This window comes from Theropithecus gelada, chromosome 10, assembly GCF_003255815.1.
Source record: "Theropithecus gelada isolate Dixy chromosome 10, Tgel_1.0, whole genome shotgun sequence".
NCBI lineage: Eukaryota > Metazoa > Chordata > Mammalia > Primates > Cercopithecidae > Theropithecus > Theropithecus gelada.
This window is the reverse complement of record NC_037678.1, coordinates 942,448-966,689: the sequence shown is the minus strand read 5'-3', so window position 1 is coordinate 966,689 and position 24,242 is coordinate 942,448. Positions and strand designations below refer to the sequence as shown.

General features: G+C 55.0%; 1 protein-coding gene across 4 annotated transcripts in view; it reads right to left on the bottom strand.

Annotated features, from left to right (window-relative positions):
* Window positions 1-5,634: 5,634 nt before the first annotated feature.
* The window catches only part of BRD1 (bromodomain containing 1), a 49,290-nt gene continuing 30,682 nt past the window's right edge, over window positions 5,635-24,242 (bottom strand). For 2 of the 4 annotated variants that reach the window (XM_025400218.1, XM_025400217.1), the window contains exons 8-13: window positions 18,233-18,337; window positions 9,831-9,966; window positions 9,204-9,331; window positions 8,218-8,327; window positions 7,914-8,068; window positions 5,635-6,739 (exon numbers count right to left, since the gene is read on the bottom strand). In XM_025400218.1, the coding sequence (XP_025256003.1) occupies window positions 6,556-6,739; window positions 7,914-8,068; window positions 8,218-8,327; window positions 9,204-9,331; window positions 9,831-9,966; window positions 18,233-18,337 (818 nt within the window). In that variant the 3' untranslated portion in view covers window positions 5,635-6,555. Of the gene's footprint in view, window positions 6,740-7,913; window positions 8,069-8,217; window positions 8,328-9,203; window positions 9,332-9,830; window positions 9,967-18,232; window positions 18,731-24,242 lie in introns of all 4 variants that reach the window. The other 2 variants (XM_025400220.1, XM_025400221.1) reach the window with 1 other exon arrangement.

Below are 24,242 nucleotides of genomic sequence, written 5' to 3'. Positions count from 1 at the left end.
GCTTCCCTCATGACGGCCCCTGTGGGGAGTGAGGCCACCCCATTGCAGGTGGGCCTGTGCCAGCTGCACCTGAGGCAGGGTTGGGAGGAAATGACCACCCAGGTCAGCCAAACCAAATGGGAACAGGATGCGGAGGAGCCCAGGGGGCCCGTGGCCTGCAGCCACCCCCACAGCAGCACACCCAGGGCCGGGTGCATGGGGACCCCAGGCCCTCAGGGGAGAGCTGGACCTGAGTCCATAGTGGGCACGGGAACCAAACCAACTGGACTGCTGGACAGGGGCCTTCCAGCCCCATTGACCAGCCCCATGGCCAAATGGACATCAAAGCAGGAGTGCCACGTGTCCACCAAGAGCCAGAGTGGGAGGCTGGCGCAGCCCTCAGGCAGGTGTGGGCACGCAGCCCCGACCTCGGCAAGGTCTTGCCTTTTTTTTTTTTTTTTAAGTCTAATTAAAGGTTGGTCAATTTTGTTTATCTTTTCAAAAAGCTAACTTTTTGTTTTGTTGATTCTTTGTCTTGTTTTCTAGTCTCTATTTTGTTTAGTTCTATCTCGATCTTTATGATTTCCTTCCTCCTATTAATTTGGGGTTTGGTTCATTCTTGCTTTTCAATTTCTTTGACGCGCACTGTTAGGCTGTTTACTTGAAGTCTTTCTATCTTTATATATATATAAAGTGTATCTCTTTATCTATCTATTTAGATAGATAGATGATAGATAGCTAGATAGATAGATACAAAGAGACAGGGACTCACTCTGTCAAACAAGCTGGAGTGCAGTGGTACAATCATGGCTACCTGCAGCCTCGACCTCCTGGGCTCAGGTGCTCCTCCCCACTCAGCCTCCCAAATAACTAGGACCACAAGCACATGGCACCACGCCCAGCTAATTTTTGTATTTTTAGTAGAGACAGAGTTTCATTATGTTGGCCAGGCTGGTCTTAAACTCCTGACCTCGTGATCCACCCGCCTCGGCCTCCCAAACTGCTGGGATTACAGGCATGAGCCACCATGCCCAGCCCTGACTGTGTATTTTCCAGTAGCTTGTCTTTGAGCTCATCGATTCTTTCCTCTGCTTGACCCATTCTGCGGTTGAGAGCCTCTATCAATTTTCCAGTTCAGCAGATGTTTTTCTCAGTTCCAATATTTCTGTTTGATTTTTTAATTTCAATATCTTTGTTAAAATTCTCTGACAAGTCTCTGAATTGATTTTCTGGGTTGTCTTGGAGATCACTGAGTTTCCCCACAACTGCTATTTTGGATTCTTGATCAGAGGCTCACATGTGGCTATCTCATTAGGGACAAGATACTTCATCCCATTAAGTGGTTCGTAGTTCCCCGTTTGCTTGTTTCTTGTGAATGCACATCTATGTCTTTGCATTGAAGGATTAGTTATTTATTCCAGTCTTCTCTGTCTGGCTTGTTTTGGTTTTTACTGGATATGTTTGTTTAGAGATTCTTTGCAATGTACCTGTTGAATTTTTTTTTTTCTGCTAGGCTGCTGCCTCCTTCTTCGGCACTAGAGGGCAACATAAGCCCAGGTTTTGCTCAGCTCCAATAAAGGATCAGAGTGAGGCTTCCCGTCCCAAATCGGGGAGGTCCCACAGGTGGATACCCCGGCAGTGTGGGAAGACTGGCGGGAGGTCTGCCCAGGGAACCTACGGACTGTGCCTCCTGCCGTGTAGCTCAACAGGCTGACTTGGTGCCTCCTTTGGCTGCATTACAGGGCAGCTTTTAGGGCTGGAGATGCTAGTCCCACCTCTTCCCTTTGTCTCTGGCTGGCCTCAGGGGTATTTCTCCTTTAAGCATTCTGAATGCTTCCCTTGGGTTGAAACAGAACAAGTCTCCTGCCAGGGAGCCCAAGATAGCAGGGAAGCTGGTAGTCCACCTTAATCTCATTTTTCCAGTGCAGAAGCCGTGAGTCAGGGAAGATGTGCCCATGCTTGGTGCAGGTAGACTGGGGAAAAGGGACATCATAGATATAGAATTCCAGTTCTCTTACTGCTTGCTCAGAGTTTATTCACTTCTCTGTGGCCCTGGGAACTGTCTGTCTTCGTATCTGAGTTCTGGGATGTTGCTGGAGATTATCTTGGTGCTGAATATTTGTCTTGGATTTTCTGTGGCAGAGAGTGAAGCCAGCTGGCTTCTGTGCTGCCGTCTTGGAACTAACCATCTCCTCAATGTTTTTTTCATTTGCTTTTAATTCTAGGTGATAATAACAACTGAACTCCATAAACCAGCAGGTGCCACATGTGGGTGCATTTGCCACATATTGATCCTCCAAGGCGGGGGTTGGTTAACCCACCCTGGGCTCTACTTCCCACCCCCACCTGGCTATCCCGTGGGGGTTGCTGAGCCCCAGAACCTGGCTGTCCTCACCTGTACAACAGGAGGGGGTGGGGAGTCGGAGGAGGCAGGGGGGCCCTGGAGGGTCTTGGTGCTTCGGGGTGGGAGTCCCCACAGCTGGGCTGATGTTAAAACTCGGGCAAGGTGCCAACAAGAGATGTGTTTCATTTGCAACAGGAGAAACACTGTCATGAGATAAGGTAGAGCTGCATTAAGAGTCGGTGAGCAGAACATTGTAAGTGAATCATAATTTCATGAAATATCCACGCAGGACACTTTGGAATCATCGCAGCCTCTCTGAGCAGCCTGCCCTCCCGCTGACAAGGCCCACGACAGCCTCAGAAACGGGAAAACAGATCGACTTTCTCCAAACTGCTCACGCCCCAAGCTAGGAAGGAGCAGCTTAACTTTGAGCCAATTCCAGAAGTAAACAGTGCTGGGTTTAGGGAAGACGGAGCCGGACTCCATGTGAGGGCGTTGGATGCCAACCCTGCACAGTTGGGTGGGGGGCTGCGCCCAGGAGGAGCAGGTGCGGGGGACAAGGCCAGCTGGACACATCTGAGCGGGAAGCTGGGATCCCACGCTGAATACGGAGCCCCCTGCCTGCACCCAAGACCCCACCAGCCAGTCATCATGCGGACTCCAGACCCCCACCAGCCACAGTCATCGTGCCGACTCCAGACCCCCACCAGCCAGTCAACCCAGGGAGGTGAGCATGACTCAGTGGGCGCCCCCACAGTGGGTCAGCTTCGCTAGGGCACAGCCCGGGAACCCAGGGAAAGTGAATTGCTGTGCTCTATTTTAAAGGCCTTTTCACATCAGCGTACTAAGCTCCTCCTCATTCTTTTTAACCCACTGCCAAGGGTTTTCCAGCCAAGGCAGGGCCGAGTGGTGTCAGAACAGGAGGCCACACTGTGAACTTGGTTCCCAAACACGGCGGCTTCGTGCCCTGAGTGTTCCGGGTCTCAGCTGCCCACCTCGAGGTGCTCCTCCGGGGCCTGGGAAGAGGTTCTAGCCAGGTGGGGAGGCTGCAGGGAGGTCAGTGGGGTGCGGGCGGTGTGGGCACCCCCCAGCCCCAGCCAGCTCCGGTCCTGGTGGTCTTGGGCCAGAATGGATCTGTTCATGAGGTGGGCGCCAGGCCCGTGGGCTCAGGGAGATGTCAAAGCCTCTGGTTTTGGTGGGAAAGGTAGGGGACCTCTTGCTCCCTCCTCCTCCTGAAAAGCCAAGACGCACCAACTTCCCGAACCTACACGCCCACCCTCCCCACACTGAAGCGGAGTGCACCGCCCTGGAGGACTGAGGACCGTGGCCAGGGCGCGCCCTGCGAGAGACAACCCTGGAGAGCAAGACCGGACGGCGGGCGAGTCCGGGATCTGCGTCTGAGCGGCTGGGAACCCCTGAGCGCCGTCCACGGAGCTGAGGAAGGGGTTCCCCGACGGGATGAGAGCAGTCTACACAGCGCGCTTCCTCTTCTCTCGTTAGCGCCGCGGAACCAGCCTCTGGTTCTGCACCTCGGCTCTGGGAGCAGCGTCCGGCTTTGATGAGCGCTACCCCGGGACTGCCCAGCCTTTGCTCCGCTGGCCCCGCCAGGCCCGGCTCCGCGAAGCCCCCAGTGTCCAGCCCAAGGCCCCGATTCCGCAAGGACAGGGCCCTGGGGCAGCATTGGAGTAGGGCGCGGAGGCCAGTCCTCCGAGCATGAGGTCATTGCAGGTTTTGAGAAAAAAAACAGCGACCCCACCCCCTCTAGAACGCGGTACCTTGTTTAAGGAAGCTCCTGGGCCTTCAGGGAGTCCCGCCGGCTCCTCGGCACACCCCTTCCCTCCCTCCCCCGCACCACCGCCTCCCTGGGAGCCTCCCCTCGGGCTGCGCTTTCAGCCAAACACCGGGAGGTCTTCCAGGAGCCTGCCCAGTCCCCACAGCAGCCCAGAGACGCGCACTCCCACCTGTACCTGCCAAGCCCTCAGAGACGGCGCCTGGACACGCCCCGCACGGGAGGAGCTCCGCCTCAGCACCCCTGCAAGTGGCACAACCTAGAAAACCTGTGAGAGGCCCCTGAGCAGCCCAGAAAGTGGCTGGAAGACGCACAGCAGCTCACCCCTCTGTAAGGACAAGGACCAGACAACACGCTGAGCCCTGCTTTTGCAGAGGGGCGACGCTCCAGGCCAGGCGCGCTCGGCAGGTGCCAATCCTATTTCACACCTTTGTGTTTACATCATCTTATTTTGCATTTTATGTCTAATTAATAATATGCAGCTGGCCAGGTGCAGTGCTTCGAGCCTGTAATCCCAGCACTTTGGGAGGCTGAGGCAGGTGGACCACTTGAGGGCAGGAGTTTGGGACCAGCCTGGGCAACATAGCAAAACCCCATTGCCAATAAAAATACAAAAATTAGCCAGCCGTGGTGGCAGGCATCTGCAGTCCCAGCTACTCCGGAAGCTGAGGCAGAAGAATCACTTGAACCCAGGAGGCGGAGGTGGCAGTGAGCTATCGAGCCACTGCACTCCAGCCAGGGCAACAGAGAAAGACTGTCTCAAAAAAAAAAAAAAAAAAAAAAAAAAAATTGATAATGCAGTTGACCACATATTATGTGGTCAGTCCAGGCAGTACCGCTCCCCCCCCACCTCAGCCCTCTGTCCCTACAGCTCTAGGCCCTCCCCAGCCCCTCCCCTGGACAAGACATGATGCCCAGAGGGTGAAAATCCACCAAGGTTAAGCCAGAAACAAAAAGCTCAAAGCTTCAGCATCTCCCTCCGCTCAGACCCATACTTAGAAAGCAGATTCCGCTCGACAGCACCATGAGGCTGTGGGTGGGAAAGAGAAGGGGCACAAACTGCACCTGCCCTTAGCTGGGCCTCTCGGCAGCCCTGAGTGCTCCTGGGCTCCACCTGGCTCCTGCACCCGCTTCCCTTCTGCGTGGGCGGTGGGTGATCCTGGGGGCCACCAGCTGCTGGCGGTGGGGAGGGGCCTGCCGAGCGGGGCTGGCTGTGGGAAGGAGAGCCACGACAGATAGGAAGCACCTGCCAGATGCAGGACAGAAACTATCTAAGGAAGACTTTATTTCCAAGTGTCTATGGAGATGTTACAAACGGTGTAGGCTTAAAAAGCATTTAAAACCTTTATGTAATTAAAATTTTAAAATAAAATATGATCAGGTGAAATAATAAATACTGCCATCCCATGGCAATTTTTAAGATAAAGGCGTGTCCCCGCCCCCGCCCCTCGCAGTCAGCACCCCACCTGTCCTCGGGGCTCACCCAGCCGTCTAGGGTTGTAGGAATAAAATGGCCACACCGTCCAAATCTTGACTTTATTTTTAATATAAAAAATGCAAATTTGGAAACCCACCCTACTTTCCCCAACATAATGCTTTACCTCTTAAAAATAAAAATAAAGTACTAATTCTATATACATCACATGTACCATACAAAAATGTATCCAAAGTTTCTATTGCTACCAAAGTGTTCTAAATTAAAACAAGTTACAGAAAGCCCCTCATTGTAAACAAAAGATTACAAGTTATAAAATCAAAGTACACACAGGCCAGAGTCATTTATACAACGCAATGCATTCTGCTCCCAAGCCGAGTTGAATTTTTATGTGCCTGTATAAAAATGCATATCAATATACCTTTGCAAATGTATTTTTCATTATAAAGCAAATGAATACACTTTCTACAATAAATAATCCGCTGGGAGGCACACCTGCGGGGTGGAGGCGGGCGGGACGGCGGGCGCGGGCAGCGGGCGTTTTTGGTGATCTGCAAGTGATGTGCACAGCATAACTTTATTCTCCCCTTTCCACAAAGTACCATTCAAAATAATGTCCTTTTCTTTCTTAAAATACACATTTGTCATTGTAAATTTACATCCCGTCTTATTAAATAAGTGGTACTCTGTGTAAAGAGGATGATTTACAAAATTATTAAACATTCAAAAGTCTTTAAGAAAAAGCTACATGTCAAAGACAGTGACGCCAGCAGCACGGCCCGGGGTCGTGTGACAGACGCACTGCGCTGCCCGGACGCGCCCACCCCACTCACAGCGCCCAGACGGAGATGGGTTCCTAGAAAATGTGGAAATAAAACCTCCCCCTCCCTGGGGAAAAAGAATTAAAGAGCTACAACTAAAAACCAGAATAAGTTAAGTTTTGAACAATATACAAACATGTACAGCTTATCAACACTATGGACAAGACCCGCGCTGGCAGCCGGGCCGTCAGTCAATGTCACTGAGGTCGCTGGTCGGCTCCCCGTGGACGCGGCTCAGGTGGTTCATAGCGCGGTCAAAAGCGATCCGCACGGCCTTCCGGATGCTGGAGTTCCTCCCTTCCATCATCTTTAACTTGTCTATAGTTTCGTCAATACCAAGGGGAACCATTTTGGACTTAGGAAGCCACTGCCTTTTTAAAAGGAAAAACATGGGGAAATCATTGCTTGCACGTGGTGCTTCAACGTGCTCCATGTAATCATCTAACATATCCACTGCCCTCTGATAGAAAGGGACCCTGCTCAGCACCACCAAGACAGCTGGGCCCTGTGTAGGGACAGGCCCGAGGCCAGGGGTGCATCCCTCCCTTCCCCTCCCCGACTTGGGGATATGGGGAGCTAAGTAAGGCAGAAAAACCATCACCTCCTCCTCCACCTCCAAAACGTTTCCCAGTGTCTGCCGAGTGACAAGACATGCACACACGAAGCCCAGAGCCAGGGTGGGCCCCGGAGCAGGGGCCGGTGGTTGGGGAGACCCCATCAAAGGGGCCCTCGGATGGACAAGGTGTGGGCCTCGCTCAGGGCCTGACAAGGAGCAACGGCCATGTGGCCAAAGAGGCAGAGGTCGGGGCAATGAAGAGAAAGACGGTAGGGATGCCTGTGTTGCCAGCCATGCTCCAGGCACACCATACGCAGGTGGCCCTGAGCCTCTGCGCCAGGTCCCCAGAGCAGCCAGCTCCACGGGGAACCAGGAAGCACCTGCCTGGGCCACGTGCGCAGGGCACAGCTGGGGCTACATCTCTTCCCAGAGGCATGTGCTGCCAGCGTGTCCTACACAGAGGCGTCTTGGGGTCTGAACCCTGGCACATCAGAGTCCCAGGCACTGTGCGAAAAAGCAGCCCAGGGCACAGGGGGAGCCTCCTGTGATGGGGTAGACGTCTGAGCAGAGCTGGGTGACGCCAGGACGGAAGGCTCTAAGCACAGGGCCAGAGGCCAGGCCCGGGCGGGGGCTGTGTCCTGCAGCACAGGGGTCCAGGAGCCCAGCAGTGGGACCCCCAGCACTACAGCCGACACGGGTAAGGAATAGAGAAGAGAGAGCCCGGGCCAATGGGCTCAGGTGAGAGGGAAACGAAGCCATCAGACAGAGACAGACCCTGTGCTCAGTGCCCATCCCACAGTCCCAGCGGGGGTGCTGGGCAGTGCCCTTCTCCACCAGGCAAACAGCAGAGCACCCACCTCCGACTTTAGCTGTGCCAGGGCCCAGCAGATAAAGAGGCTGCTCACCACAGGGACACTCAGGTCACCAAGCCCACGGCCCCCACACAACCACCCCAGCCGGTCCCCAGAGTCTAAGGCCTCTTGACTCACCAACTTCTCTTATTATCAAAAAAGAGAACAAGGAACAGCTTCTCGTCGGACTTGGTCTGCATGTGCTCCCCAATCTTCAGCACGTCTAGGGGTGGGGCCGGGATGGTGACGCCGTTGTGGTGGCCAGGCACACGCGGCATCTTGGGGTCAATTATCTGCACGAGAAGGACCCACTGAGGTCACTGTGAGGCTCACACCCACAGACGACTGCACCTGTCACCGCACCCCCCCACCCCCCCGCTGTGTGAGCCTCCTCGGGACCCGCAGGTGCTGGGGCCCTGGGCACCACGAGAGCCATACTCACCAGTGCTGGGTAGGAGGGGTAGCCGCTGCACTTGGCCCACACCACCTTCAGGGGCTCCAGCACTGAGGCGGCAGCATCGGTGGAGATCCACATGCTGTTCTGGCCAACTTCTGTGGAGAGAGGCACGGTGTCAGCAGGACAGAGGGGGCGTGCCCTGCCCCCCAACGAAAGGTACACAGCAACAGGGTGGGGTCTCTGGAGCACAGCCCAGTTCCCAGGCCTTTCTCACCCACCCCCGGCAGCACCACTGCCTCTCTTGTGGAGTCCAGGCCCCTGCATCCCCCTCCGTCCCTGCAGCCCACCTGGGGACCCACCAGCCTCCCACGGACCCAGGGAATCTTCTGCCCTCCGGGCTGGAAGGCTCTGACTCCAGGTGCCCTGCTAGCATAGTCCCTTCTGAAACCTCCTTGCCCCAAGGACGGGGCTCCCAGCGTGCTCCTGCCTCATTTATGCAGCTGACACCCCAAATCCGAAACCAAAGTCCTGGCTCCCCCTCCGCCAGACCAGCTCCCTGCTGTCCCTCCCACCGGGGGAGTCTCCGTCCTGATGCCCCCTCACAGCATGGCTGCCTTCCACAGTGAGGGCCGTGCCAACCCCAAACCCCAGGGCCTCCCCCTCTCTCAGGAGCCTGAAGCTGGGGGCACCCCCTCTGCAGTCAGTCCCCTGTGCAGCCACAAATGACCACTGAACCTCAACAACCCCAGACAGCCTTGACAGTGCCCGGCAGCCAGGAGCCACACAGAGCTGGACGTTCCACAGGGAAACGAAGGAAGGATGGAGGAGGCGCCACCTCCACAGGCACCCCAGCAGGGCTGCAGCCCAGAGCCCCTCGGTGTATGATGAACCCCTCCCCAGGAGGTTGGCCAGGGTGGGGCTCCACACAGGGCACTGTGCTCCCTGAGCCAGAGTCCAGTCCCCAGCAGTCGAGCCCTAAGATGCTAACCGGGAGGTGTGGAGAGCCACGGACGCAGGTCCGGGCGACTCACCGGCTGCGATCCTGGCCGCCTTGGCGTAGTTCCCGTTCTCGATGCAGGAGATCAGCTCACTGCGGTCCTCCAGCGTGTGCCTTCGCACAAGAGCCGGTTTGCCCCGCCCACATTTGGGCACACTAAAGCTTCGGGAGGAAGAGCAGAGGGAGTCAGGTGTCCCACCCCTGGCTTCAGCCTCTCTCAGGTTTCGTCCCGTGGGCTGCCCGCCACCAAGCTGGCCACCCGTCCTGCCTGACACCCCTGCAGCCAGGCAGGCCTGTGGGTGCACAGGTCTGGAGGGAGTGAGCCTGTGGCAGGGGGTACTCAGGAGGCCAATGAGACAGGCAGGGCTGTGCTCACTGCCAGATTCTGGGAGGAAAAGATCAAGTATAAACTTAATTGCAGTTTCTAAAATTGCGTTCCTATTTCACGTAGTGTTTTTCCTACTTCTGCTTGAATTCTATAAAGCAGATTAATATGCAGCACGGGAAACCACCCACAACAGCAGAGCACACATGAATCCCGGGCCAGAATTTTTCAGAGGGCACTAAGATGGGAGCTGGAACGTCCTGGTCTCCAGGACAGCCAGGCAGGGCGGGTGGCTCGGGAGATGCGTGGCAGGAAGTGCGGGGCCGCGGTGCCCACCTCGAGTCGCAGAGCGGGCTGTTGCTGGAGGAGATGCTGGACTCGGAGGCGCAGCGTCGTCGGGGTGTGGCTTTCCTCCCCAGGCCGCCGCCTGGCTCCTGCTCGCTCCTCGTACCCCCAAAGCCGTTGGTGAGACCTGGAACACAGGCAGGCCAGCCCTGAGCTCAGCGCAACCAGGGCGTGCCCAAGCAAGACTCAACTAGGTTCCACTTGGAACACATCTTACAAGGAACGTTTCACACACAGGTAACACAGCATCTTCCTTTTCACTCCCAGAGTACAGTCCTTACAGTAAGCAGACACCAAAGTTACTCGTTAAATGAAATCAATGTAACAAATTGCAGTCAGCTCTGACCACAGTAGTTTGCTGAGCACCGTGAAGATGCTCCTCTTGACAAGCCCAGGTCTTTAAACAGGCTCTGTGAAGGCAAAGAAAGGATGCCGTGAGCCTGCCACAGGAGCAGATGTGCAACCTGTGAGTGCAAACACGGGGGTGACCTGTCCACGTGGGCACACGCCGCATCGGGACGGACCCTTCACCAGGCTGAAGGGGTCACCAAAGACACAAAATCATGTTCACAGGAGCAGAGTTCCAGGGAACAGGAAATCAGGTTTTAAAAAGAAAAAACCTTGGTTCAAAAGACAAGTGTTAACATGAAGTCAAAAATGCTGACGAAACACTTTAAAACAGAGAATCCGGGGCCATCGCCATGTCTGAGTGTATCTGGCCTCACTCACTATGAAGCTGCGATCACTGGCATTCAAGTATTATACACAGCTACACAAAACACAGTCTACAATTCCATCATCTCAACATTTGAAAAATAAGGCAAATCTCAGTATTTTCCCCCTAAAAAGGCCTGACTTTATGTCAGTCAACAGGAAACAACATATGTGCCCAAGGTCCCCCCACGAGGTCCCCCACGGGAGTCACAACAGGGGGACGATGTTCCCACCAGGGCAGCCTCTGGGTGTGAGAGCTGAAGTGGTGTGTGAATTTTTTTTTTTTTTTTTTTGAGACGGAGTCTCGCTGTGTCACCCAGGCTGGAGTGCGGTGGCGGCGCGATCTCAGCTCACTGCAAGCTCCGCCTCCTGAGTTCACGCCATTCTCCTGCCTCAGGCTCCCTAGAGGCTGGGACTACAGGCGCCTGACACCACGCCCGGCTAGTTTTTTGTATTTTTAGTAGAGACGGGGTTTCACCGTGTTAGCCAGGATGGCCTCCATCTTCCGACCTCATGATCCACCTGTCTCAGCCTCCCAAAGTGCTGGGAGTACAGGCGTGAGCCACCGCGCCCAGCTGTGTGAATTTTTTTATCCAAAAAGAACCCCATTTTCTTGCCTACCTCATCCTTAAAAATTTTTAAATGCATTTCCAAAGGAAATTGTGTAAATTTGTAAATAAAGCATTAATGTAGAATTTTTTTTTGGAAACGATGTCTTGCTCTGTCACCCAGGATGGAGTGCAATGGACTCCACAGCTCACTGCAACCTCAACCTCCTGGGCTCAAGTGATCCTCCTGCCTCAGCCTCCCGAGTGGCTGGGAGACATGTTTCGAAGGGAATGGCTGGACTGTGGGGTTTTCCACCTGCTTCGAACGCTTCCCGTCTGTTCTCAATGAGCACGACTGACTGAAACAGAGGGGCTAAATCAACCTCGGTGAACAGCTCAGAAGGAAATGCGCAGACTAGGCAGGCGCCGTGCTGCCCTCCACAGAATCAAGTCAGACACTCGCTCTGTGTCTGCTGGACTGGAATGTACCGTGAGCTCCAAACGAAGCTCTGTGTTTCTCATTTTAACCTCGGTCATTTTAAGGCAGGAAATACAGCCAGGTGGGGGTGTCATACTCATTTTTGGCAAGGGAACAAATAAATGCAAGAATCTACAGTAGAAGGCCTTGAGCCACATGCTGAGCTGCCCCAGGGCTCCACATCCTCCCCACACTCATCACAGAGCAGCTCAGACCCTGCACACTCAGGCCCTGAAGGTGTCTCAAGAGGGAGTTAAAAGTCCTGTCCTGGCCCCTGAGGACCCCTCAGGAGCAAGGACTCCATCCCTACTCCCACCTGAGTGGGTGAAGGCAGGGGAAGCCCACCCAGCTTGCATCAGCAGTGGACGGATGGAGCCCAGCACCCCTGCCAGCGTTCAGCCCACAGGCCCAGGGACGGGTCTGCCAACGCGTGTGAGCCGTCTCCAGACAGCAGCCACCAGCCTGGCGACCCACACCCCACAGCCAGGCCCCCAGCGCACTTCAGACCCCAGGTACGGGGTGAGCAGACGCGGCCCAGGGCCTGGGTGGGGAGGCTTTGAGTAGTTACTGCTCCGCCGAGCAATGGCCACCTGGGGGGAGACGAGGACCAGTGCAGCCTTCACAAGACTGCCCAGTGACGCCAGCCTGAGGGCCCCAGCACCAGAGCACCCGCAGCTGTGACGGCACCTGCAGCCCCAACACAGCCAGGCCATGCACAGGCCACTCACTAGCCATGACGGCCCCAGCTCCATGAGCACCACCGCATGGAGTGGGGCCAGGCAGGGGATTAAAACACAAGGCAAGTCCTTAATTCTCAGAAAGAGGAGAATGATAAAATGCCCCTCTTAATTTTCTTAAGCATTCAGTGAGTGCACATATGACGCAAGTACACACAGAGGTTCCGCGTGTCACCCGTGAAAATGTGACAGCGCCCAGGAAGACGTGGGCAGCACGGACAAACCCAGACCAACCAAGATGCCACCCAGAGAGAGGCCTGGTGGGGGCGCGATGGCCGCAGGGCCTGACAGGCAGTTCGGGGGCTACAGCAGTGCAGGGTCACCCCAGAGGCCAGACCAGGCCACAGACACGGCCCGGGAGGCTCTGCGGCCACTGCCTGGAGTCCCCAGAACCTCAGGGGAGCTTCGAGGTGGCCTGTGCTGCCCAGACCCTCCCAGCCTCCACCTGGGCCACCAGAAAATAATCTAAGACAGCTATGGTTCTGAGATCTCTCCATCTCAGTCCTGACACCCCCGCCCTGTGAGGCTCTTCTGGCCAGCTGGGAGATGTCCATCATGACGCGCACCCTCGGCACCCCTGCAAGGACCTCAGCCCAGAACATTTTGAAGCCCAGGCCAGCCTTGAGGTGGGAACCAACGTGGGGAACCCAGGGCCTGAGGTCTGCAGAGATGGGTGCCTGGTCCATGAGGCATTTGCAAACTGCAAGCACTGACATCGGGCCCAAGTCTCTAAATTGTGTATACAGCAGGGGGCAACTTTCAGCAACTTTTTCAGCATGAGGTGTTTTTTTAATGCTGAAAGTAAAGCTAGTGATTGTGCAAAATACATTAAAAGAGGCGGCGGCTGCCAGGGAAGGGCCACTGTCCCCTCAACACAGGAGCTGCACAAATTCCCACAGTGGCCAGGGTCTGCCCACCCTCAAGGGGCCTTCCCAGTGACTTCCTAGGAGGCCAAAGACTGAACACAGAAACGTCCCTCTCTGCTCCCAAAGGAGATGGCACAAAGGAGATGGCGCAAAGGTATCCCACAGCCCAGTCAAGCGTGGTCCCTGGAAGCCTGCCTGTCACCAGGTATATCCACAGCACACCTGTAACTGCCCTGGGAGGTCCCCAAAGGGTCTTCGGAGAGACTGCAGGCCACGGCAGCTGGGACACCACCCCTCCCCACAGGGAAGAGACGCCCCGGGGCCCACCTGGGGAGGCGGAGGCCTGCAGGTCTGACTGATGGGCCATAGTCTCCTCTAGCCTCAGGTTCCCAGCCCCTAACCCATATGGACACCACAAATCCTCCAGGCCACAGGTACAAGAACACCAGGCCCTGATCGGTGGCTGCTGAGACGCCTGAGGGCAGGGAGCCATGGGAACACATCCCCACAGCCCAGGATACAAGCCCACCCCTGCCCACCCCTGCCACCAGCACCCAAGCTGCCGCCTCGGCTTCTCTGGCTCATAGGAAGCTTGGCTGTATGAAGCAGGTGGGCTGAGCCTGCACCCCGAAGACCTGAGCCCTGAGGGCCCCACGCAGTGGCAAAGGCTCCAGCATCCATGCTGCCCCAGAGGTGGGAGAGCCCATTATCTTCTGTTTTCAGTTTCACTTTTACCGTCGTTAAAAGGAGAGCATTTTTGGTGCATTTTTCAACCTCTCAATAAGAACACACACAGAAGAAGAGTCCAACAGCACTCTGCTCTTGCTGGGACCCGCTCCGTGATAACACAGCCGGGACGGTCAGAGACAGACCCAAAGCCCAGGCCAGACGCCTGCACAAGACTTGCTGGGACCTGCTCCACCACAGTGCAGCTGGGGACAGTCAGAGATAGACCCAAGGCCCATCTCGCCGGGACCCGCTCCGTGACGATGCAGCCGGGATGGTCAGAGACAGACCCGAGGCCCAGGCCAGATGCCTGCACAAGATCCCAGGCGTCCAGGGATGCCCCATCCAACGAGCAGGACTTCTCAGTTGGCCGCAGGGACACTCAGCGTGGCAGCCAGCAAGAGATAAACAGCAGCACTGCTCAAGAATCCACTGGGGATTATGGGGAGAAAACAGAGCAAGGGGAAGTAAGGGGAGAAGAAAATCAGGTAGAAAACCCAGAAATAGAGAAGATGCTAGCAAGTGAATGAGCACGCACTGTCCATGCCACATCCTCAGATGGCACCGAGCCAAGTTCCTCCATACCCCACGGCACCAACATAGCACAACGCGCCTGGGCATGGCCGCGGCACGCGAACCAAATGTCACTACGGGATGGCTCCACACGCTCAGGACAGCCTCAGAATGCTGTCCACTGTGTCGTCGGCTGCAGCAGGCTCCCAGCCGGTGCCGGGCTCTCCTCTGCGTCCTTTGTGACTATCCAGAGGGAAGGCTGAGGCGCCGCGACATCCCACCAGCTCCAGGCGTGCACCGGGCGCCAGCACCATTCCCACTGCCGGGCTGACTTACAGAGGGGGCGGGCTGGGGTGGGGGAGAGCTCCTCCAGGGCTGCTGTTTGTGTTTGTGTTTAGAGGATGTTTGAGCTGATGATTCCAATGGGATCCGCAAGAATTAAGTGAAAGGCAAGATGCAGTGATCTTTGTGTGTTCCAAAACGGCCGCTTAGCAGAACTCCAGTCCAAGTTGAGGTAAGAGAAAATGATTAGGGTCCAAAGAGTGAACTACCCAGCACATTAGTGGTTAAAGTGAGAACCTGGAAAACAGTGAAAAAGCCATTTAGTCCGAATGAAGGGCAGGACAGCTCAGCCTCCTCCCTGAACCGCCGAAGGACACCAAAGACACCTCCGCGCTCTCACGCCCCACCACGTGCACACGGAGACTCTCGCGGCAGGGGTCTCCGAAGGGCGGCGAGTGGACAAAGACACCCCCCGCGGTCTCACACCCCAGCATGTGCACATGGAGACTCGCGGCAGGGGTCTCCGCAAGGGCGGCGAGTGGAACACCGCTTCAGGTGACGGTTCACTGCTGGCGAGCGCGCAGCCGCGGGGGAAGGAAGCCACGAGCCAGGGCCAGCCTCTGGGGCTGGGCCAACGCGGAAGCACAAGGCCGCTGCACCGCACTCAGGCGGGAGGCCCACAGTGAGCGCTTCGCCTCCGGACCAGCAACCCTGTTCAGCCTGACTCAGAATCGTGCGCGTGCTGGTAAATGCCAGAGCACTCCTTAAAGTTCAGAGCACACAGATGAATGTTTGGAAAACATCAGAAGGTTCCGAATGATTCCTGTCCTAAGACTGAGAAGAACTGCAGCTCGGAGCAAGAAATTCCCCATGTGCAGAGCACCAGAAGGTTCCGGTGAACCCAAAGCGAGGGCGGATGGTGGGACTGGCACCATTCAGAGCACGCCCAGCCCTCCCCCGGGCACCTTGGCCGCAGCAGTGGAATGCTCCTGCTCGCGAGGGCCTGGCCTTAATGCTGCTGAGGCTCCCCGCTGCTCAGGAGAGAGCTCAGGAACTCGCCGCGCCTCCACGGAAATCCACTGTCACTCGGGGATGAGAGAGCAGAAATCTCCACTTCAGTCAGGATCAAAGGGCACCACAATTCTCAAAAGCCACCATGGGCCACGCTCACTGAAGGTCTGCGGTGAGACTGCTCTACACCACTGTCACCACGGGAATCCCGCACAACACTCCACTCCGGTGCAGGACAGTGGCCTGCAGGGGACACGTGCGCTTCTACAAGGGACATCTGATGCGCGAGCCTGAGCGGTTGCTGAGGACGTGGCCGCCAGCCGGCAAAACCCTGTCCACGGGGGGAGCCACAGCCGGGGCAGGGCCCGGTCGCTGGCGCCCCCTGGTGGAAGCCACCACATGAGCTTCCTGCCGAGTGCGGAGGGGAGGCCGCCCCAAACCCCGCCCCGCGGCCAGCAGGGCCTCCACGCACAGAGCCCCACACCTCCGCCACCGACAGACGTGAAACCCCCAGGAAGCGGAGCGCCAGCCGAACTCCAAGTTCTGCGTGAGGAGGGGACGCCCACACCTGCACCGAACCAACCCCTAGTACCCAGCGCACAGCACCCTGACCCGATGCATCGCAGGACTTCCTGGGCGCTTGGAAAACCAGGTCAAAGAGTCACCAAAGGTGGCTGAGAAAGGCCAGCGTGGTTAAGAGACATCCCCAAGTCCTGAGTCAAGGGCCACCTATCCTTATTGGTATCTTGTGAAGGATTTCAATAGCCTCATATTACTTAGAAATCAAAAAAGCTTTTTCAAATTATTTTAAAATGCCAATTTAGTATCAATCCATCAAAGTAAAAGCACATGGGCAAAAAATTTCTACACAATTCATTTATGTGCAAAATTTTCATACAAATCAAAATGACATTTACCAGAAATTACTTTGGCAACAAGAGGCATGACCTGATCGCTGGCAAGGGTGGGAGGTGCCCTTCCTTCCACACAAAGACCTAAAGACAGCACCTGGTCTCGCTCCCCTCCCCGACGCTTCAGGCCAGAGACCAGCAGAAGGAGCAGGGTCAAGATGTGAAGAGTGGCCTGGGCGGGTCTCGCCCACCACAGCCTTCCGTCTGCGACCGGCCCGGCGAGGCTCCACGACACAGGGCTCACTCGCCGCCCCTCTGGGAAATAAGCAACACCACCCAGCCCCACTTTCTCTCGCTGCCGAAGTGCACGAGGAACCACCGCACACCAGCACAGCCAGAAGAAAACACGCTTCCCCTTATCTAGGTATAACAGGCAGGCAGGACAGCCGGGAACCAAGCCTTAACTTGGGACAAAAACCAGAATGACAAACATGCTCCAAATACGCTTCCAGAAAGGAGACACTGGCAGCCTGACCTGGCACCTCCAGAAGCGCAGCCGGGACTGAACAAGCAAACCGAAGACAGGGGCTCCTCTTAAAAGGACACAAACTCCTCGACTTCCTCTGAGGGGCGGGGAGCAGAGGCTGCAGGAACACAGCTGCCCTCCTCAAATGCTCTCGGCACACATGCACACACACAGGAACACCCTCGCCGAGTAATTCAACAGAGTTCAGTTACGAAAGCGCAGGAAGAGATGAGAAGCACTTTCCGGTGCTATTTCGGCAGGTCCTAATACCTCATCACATATGTGGCTAACAGGGCCACATAAAACAGTGAGGAAACGTTGCTGAAATCAACTGCAAAGTACCGCATTTACCATGAGGGCAGGTCCTCTCAGAGGCCCAGGAAGGGCCAGGCTCAACCCCGGTGTCCTAGGTCTGTGGGGCTGCAGGAGACCTGACTGAGGGGTGCAGAGTGGAGCTCCCACAAGTGCTGGGAGCGGCCAGTCACCAGTTTACCCAGATGTGCACAGCAAAGTCAAGATGACCAATTAAAACTACACTTGAATTCATTCTCAGTACTTTTTTAAAGATCAGAAGGGGCCAGGTGCAGTGGCTCAGACATCTAATCCCCACACTTTGGGAGTCAGAGGCCAGGAGTTCAAGACTAGCCAGGAGAACACAGTGAGACCCCATCTCTACCAAAAATTTTCAGATTAGCTGGGAGTGGTGGTGTGCACCTGTAGTCCCAGCTACACAGGAGGCTGAGGCAGGAGAATCACTCCAGCCCAGGAGTTGGAGGCTGCAGTGAGCCACTCACTCTAGCCTGGGTGACAGGGCAAGACTCTGTCTCTCTTAAAAAAAAAAAAAATCAGAGAGGAAGTATGCGCAGAAGACAGGACCAAGGACCACTGACCCCTGGCCCAGGGCAGCCCGGCAAGGCTACACAATCTCTCGTGGCAAACAGACCCCCCCATGAGGGCGCCGACCTCAGAACCACAATTCAAGGCTTTTGAAAGAAAAAACTGCACTGCTGTCTTCCCTGGAAATTCAGAGAATGCTGCAAAAACAAGCTCGGCACCCCCCCCCCATCACACCAAGGATCCTGAAGGACGCTCCCGGCACCGGTCGGCAAGGGCGCCTCTCAGGGCCGCCCGCGGCATTTACCTGCATCCAGGCGCTTTCCTGGGGACTCCTCCTCCACCTCGGAGTCTCCGCATGTGCTCCGCGACCTTTTCCTTGGCTGCAGAAGAGTCTCCAACCTCGGAAGGACTACAGACAAAAAGGTTTTGGTCCCTAGCTGAGGAGAAGTTGGCTGGGTTTCAGTGTTCTTGGCAGACTTTGGGGGGCTTACACTTTTCGATTTGCAGAAGAGAACAGAAGTGCGTCTGTTTACATCGCTTGCTGGCTCCGCCACCGCGGAGGCCGCCGCCGCCGGCACATCGCCACTACTGGCGCGGGTGGGCTCTGGAGGGCGTCCGCTTACCAGTGCGCTCTGAGTGCAAGCGCTATGTGATTCATTATCAAATGTGACTCTTTTGAAAAGTTTACTCTGCTCTGGGTTGAGTTCTACTGGTTTGAGGGTTGGTGGTTCTGAATTAGTCTCCGAGTTTGAAGGAAGAGGTAATGCATCTGATGGTTCAAGTTTAGGGGGAGAGTTATCTCCTGAAAAAATTATAAATAAAGTGATTTTTGAAAACTGAAGATTATAAAATCTATTATAAAACTTACTATAAATGTGAAGCCCACCAAAATACTAATTCAGTTAAGGAAACAACGCATCGCACGTACTGTCTGCTCGGCAGTGCGGCCCCGTGGGCTCGGGCCACACTGTGTGGGCTTCCCTAACGCCAAAGGCTGTGGCCCTGGGTGCAGTGCCCGGGCGCACAGTTACTCTCTGAAAAAAACTGTGAAAGATTATTTCACACGCACCAATATTAAACACATCACTCAAGTTCATAACAATTTCTGCAATCAACAATTCACTTACCTTGAGGAAGAAAAGGTATCTCACATAACTAAAGGAGCCTTAAGTGGGCATTCCCAGAGCTCTACTGGGCCACGAGGTTCGCAAATGAAAGAAACATTAAATCTGATCTCTGCTCAAGGTCTTCCAAGTCAAAAATGCAAAAAAAGCAAACAAACAAAAAAAGAAAAAAACGGAGTGGTGACTGGCTGTGGATGACTCTCAAGAAAGGCGGGAAAAAAAGCCCCGCTCACCCCAGCACAGAAGTCTGTGCCACGTTCCCAAATACTGTGATGGGAGCTTTCAGGAAAAAAAAAAAAAAAAGTTTTTTAAATAAAAAGTCTTTGGAAAAAGACTAACCTCTTTGTAAAGCCTTTTTGACATTATAAAAACCAGAAGTGTGAAATGGTACAGAGCCCGCGGTCAGGGGGACGGGCTCTGTGCACTGCCCTGAGTCCAGGAGGCTGGACGGGCTCTGGCACAAGGCTGACGGGGCGAGGCGATGCCACACCAGGCCAACCACTGAGGCTTCTTCCCAAGCAGGACCGGTGCTGGCAACAGGAAGTGTGACTACTTTAATCCTTAGTATATATTGTCACTGGGTACAGCTTTCATTTCATTAAACCTGCAAACTTTTCTAAAACCGTCTGAAGTATGTATGGTTACTATTGTAATTCAAAAAGTCGTTTTGAAAATCCAAAACTACACAACAAGGCTCAGAGCAATGTTTTGAGACTGACAGAAAAAGTTCTCCCCAAGGCTGGGCCCCATGACGCCGGGCAGCAGTGCTTTTGGCTGCAAGGTGCCTCTGATTTCAAATGACACTGAGCGCCTTAGAGCGCCTCACAGCCGATTCAAATACAAGGGGGAAAGCCTCACCTCAACAAAAAGTCACCATGCCAACCGCTGGGAGCACAGCTGTCACGTGGGAACGCTGTATCCCAAGGCAGGGGCACACGCGAGGTGACAAAACTCCTTCCCCTCCTGTTCAACGTCGCCAACAGGCTTAAGGAAAAGGTGTTTGTGAGACACCTGGGAACGCTGGCCGGAGGGAACTGGGCAATGCGGAGAAACAAGGCTGCTCATGAGCATCTACGGCTCCAGTGTCCCTGGGCCTGTGCAGCAGCCGGAGGGGCTCAAGCACTGAGTCTGCAGCGTCCTGATGCAGCCAGTGTCTAGGCCACAAGGCCTGGGACCTCACTTCACTTCCTGCCTCCTCTTCCACCTCCTGGCCCCCCTCGAGCTCTCGTCCTGATCATGATACTCAACTGCTCACTGCAATCCCAACGGCCTCTGCAGGGCCAAAGCCAGTGGTCAACCCCAGTCTTGGCCTCTGTGAGCACAAGAGCACCAGGCCAGCAGAGACGGAGCCTGAAGGAGCCTCCTCCCAGCACCTCCAAGAGATCCCCTTACCCCTGCTTTTCCACAGCTATCTAACAGGCACTGTAAACCCCCATCTCCTGCTTCTGGCGCAACCCTCAGAACCACCACTCCTGTCTGGCAGCAGCCCTGAGACGTGCAGACATCCCTGCCTTGCAGAGGGCCCTCCCCCACCATGGGCCACACCCCCTCCTCCACACCTCCAGCTCTCGGCCCAGCAAGGACGCCCCATGTGGGACTCATAACCATCGCCACGCTGCAGGGACTTCCCCAACCCGTGGTCTATCCCAAAGTGGGCCCCCGTGGCCCTGCCTCAGCCATGCACGCCCCCAACATGCACCCCACACAGCCCCGACCTCTCTGCGGCAGCTCCACATGCAGGTCGGGCTCCAGTCACCAGCACACAGGCTGAGGACGTGCTCCTGCAACACTGACCAGAGGCATGAAGGAGGCCGTGGTCAGGAACAGAGGTTGCTGGCACCTGGGTGCACAGCCACCTGCCCAGCCGGGACCACACAGGCCCCTCCCCCAGCCAGGACCAAAAAGGCCCCCGGACCGTTCAGTCCCTCAGTTCCTCATCCATAAAATCAGAAAAAACAGGACCTGAGCCTCCAGGCTCCACGACACAACAGGCAAGCCCAACCCATCCCTCTAGTGGAAATCTGACTGGAAGTTAACATTCAAGAAGGAAAACTCCTCTCAAACCTCGCTGACTGCGGCCACCTCAGGCCGTCACTTAACTGCACATGAGAAAAGCTCAGAACACACTCGATACAACTCGGGCATAAGCCTCTCAGACCCCGTCCATGTATGAGTCAGGATCCTAAAATTCCAGTCCCTGGAACTTGTCACATATTCCAAACGGCAAAATGGTTATCTAATCTACACCAGCTACTCTAAGAAACTAAAAGACCGAGTTAAGTCTGCAAGAACAATTCTGCAATATTTTGCCCACCTGGCCACCCACGATGTCAATCAAAGGCTTCTGTATCGAAGCCACAGATGCTTTGGAAAATCACAGCATAACACAGGCAGACATTCTAGCTCACGAGCGGCAACCACACTGTCCCTCCAACAACCCTGCCTCGAGCCTCCATCCTCTGCAATTCTGAAGGGATAAAGCTGCATACTCTGCACCTTCTACCCTGAGGAACACGCATCCTTTCTTGAGGGCCACAGTGCTCCACAGGCTCAGTGCCCGTGCACGGCAGAGGACCTCCACGCGTGCACATGAAGGGCCCACAGCTGCCCTGGACTAAAGGGGACGCCCCAGAGCCTCTGGCAAAGGCATCACTGTGACCGGAAATCCCAACGACTCGAAATGCAAGCCCCTTTCACCAGTTCACAGTGCAGACCCTGCTCCTCCTGCCTGCACTGTCCTGCCTCACCATGTCAGCAGACACCAACCTGAGCACACGGTGGAGATGAGCCTTCTGCGAGCTGCACATCCGTCCCACAGGCTCATCAGACAGGATGGAATCCCAACTGTGGCATGGCCCCCACCCAGCTGACACGCAGCCCCAGGGAAGTCAGCCCTGGCAGGGCCAGCTCACAGCAACAGCCTGAACCTCTGCACTCGGCAGACTGAGTCATGGCTACAGCAGAGCCTGCGGGAGGGCAGGTGCAAGAGAACTGACCGGGACCAACGGCGCAGCCCAGGAGGTGTCTCCTTCCTTCAGATACTAGAGTCTCAGGGGTCTGGCACCCAACGGCTACAGCTTGTTCAAGCTACTTCAAATGGAAGCAATATAAGTATGACATAGGTACTGTTAAATTACAATTTAAGTGAGACTGTATATTTGCCATTGAGGAATTACTATCTTTTCAGGTGCGAAAATATTGTGGTTATATTTAAGAAAAATGATGGAGAGGCTTTACTGATGAGAACGTTCCTGCTGGATTTTTAAATGTCTGATTCTTGGTTTTCGTCCTATTATAAGTATCATAAGTTCACACTTCGATACCAACTAACAAGCTTGCTTGTGGCTGTCTTCCCTAACAACTGTGTGACGTCCCCATTCCAGTCTGGCGCTCGCCTCTCCAGAGACCCCCGTCTTCTCTAAGAGGCAGGGCTCTGCCCGCCCCACCTCTCCAGAGACCCCCATCTTCTCTGAGGAGCAGGACCCCGCCCACCTCACCTTGGAGTGGACCTTCAGGCCGCTTGCTTCTCCACCCACTTTCCTGTCAGCTCACAGGAAATGCCCTTTTCATCCATGGAGTCACCGTGAACATCGGGTGTAACAGGTGATTCAAGGCCACCTGTGTCTCAGTCACACTGTATGTGTTTTCTTTAGAATGACCCCAGAAAAAAACTACATAAAAATAAAATGACTCCAGAGCTACAAAGCAACAAAAACGGTCTCCAAGGGCTCCTGCTAAGCGTTGGGGGGTATGAGGAGCCACGCTCACCACAGGGGAGGGCCAAGCGGCTCCAACTGTACAAGGTCCTCAGCCCTGCGACCCAATAACCGTGCGGGGTCCTCAGTCCTGCGACCCAATGGCGATGGAGGAAGCCACTGATTAAAAAAACTAAAAAGGTAACTTACTGCTCTACAGTGAAAATGCTACAACTGTGTGGGAAGAGAAGCGCTGGAAGCTATTTTGAGACTGGTGAGTGGACCTGCTGGCAACCTCCTCACAACTCAGTCCTCAGGACACAGAAGACAAGGATGGAAGGGCAGTCCACCTAGCGGGAGGCCCGCACAGCCTCAGTGAGCTGCATGAAAGCAAAGGCTGCGGGACCAGGCACCAACCTGGACTCCTGGGTACAACGGAGCAGCCCAGGGCCCAGACAGCTGTGGCCGCCAGAGGGTCCTCTAGGCAAACGTTCCCCAGAAAAACCATGAGGCCCCCAAAGCAGACGAGGGATCAGGTGCTAACAGTAACAGCCTTTGAGAGAACAGAAAAGCAAGCGCTCACCTTGAAACAGAAGTCTTTATTCTATGGACCTAACGTAATTGACACCAGCCCCAAAAGAGACATTCTAGAGTCTGGGTGCTATACTATGGTGAACTAAACAGAAGAATCCCAAAACAGAAAAACAGGCACAGAATGAGGAAAAGGATGCGTAAGAAATTCTCAGCTGCATGCACAGGAGTAAGTTTCTAAGAGAAAGAAAAGCTTAATGGCTCTCATTCAAGTTGCCCAATGCAAACAGGATAAAAGGGGCGAAGCTCTGCAGACAGGAGCCACACAAAGTTCGGGGGATGAAAAGGGCCCTGAGACCGTGAAGACCCGCTGACCTGTGTGGCATCATGAAGACACAGCGTCACTCAGAGCACAGACGTCCATAAGAGACGAACATCTTTGTTTCAAAAGAAAATTGTACAACAATTCTGTCTTATTTCAATTGTTTGCCGTTCTGACTTTGATGTGCAGGGGAAGGGCAACAAGGCCACGAACCAGCTGCTAATGCTGTGGCGAGAGGGTCTGACCCTACTGTCTGCTTCGTGTAACCGGAGCGTGTCAAGGTCAAGGTCAACTCCAGAGACACCGGGCAAAACACGGCTTTCCACCAGTGTCTCCAAATCTAATTTAGTTTTAAAATTCCCCTTTCACCAAGTATGGGACACACCAGCTCTACCTCCTCACCCTGCCAACCTAGATGGACACAAACCATCACTCGTCAACTCCCTCCTCACCATCCCAAGCCTACATCTGCCCTGGGTTTTGCTAGTTCTCCTTCTGGATAGATGGATTTCTTCCCCTACATTTATTTCTTAGTCATTAAAGCATCTTTGCTGCCGGGACCTTTCCCCAGACATTCTTTGACAACGATCACGGCAGGCTGCTACCTACCGACCGCTGCAGAGGAGCTGGTCAGGGACCCTC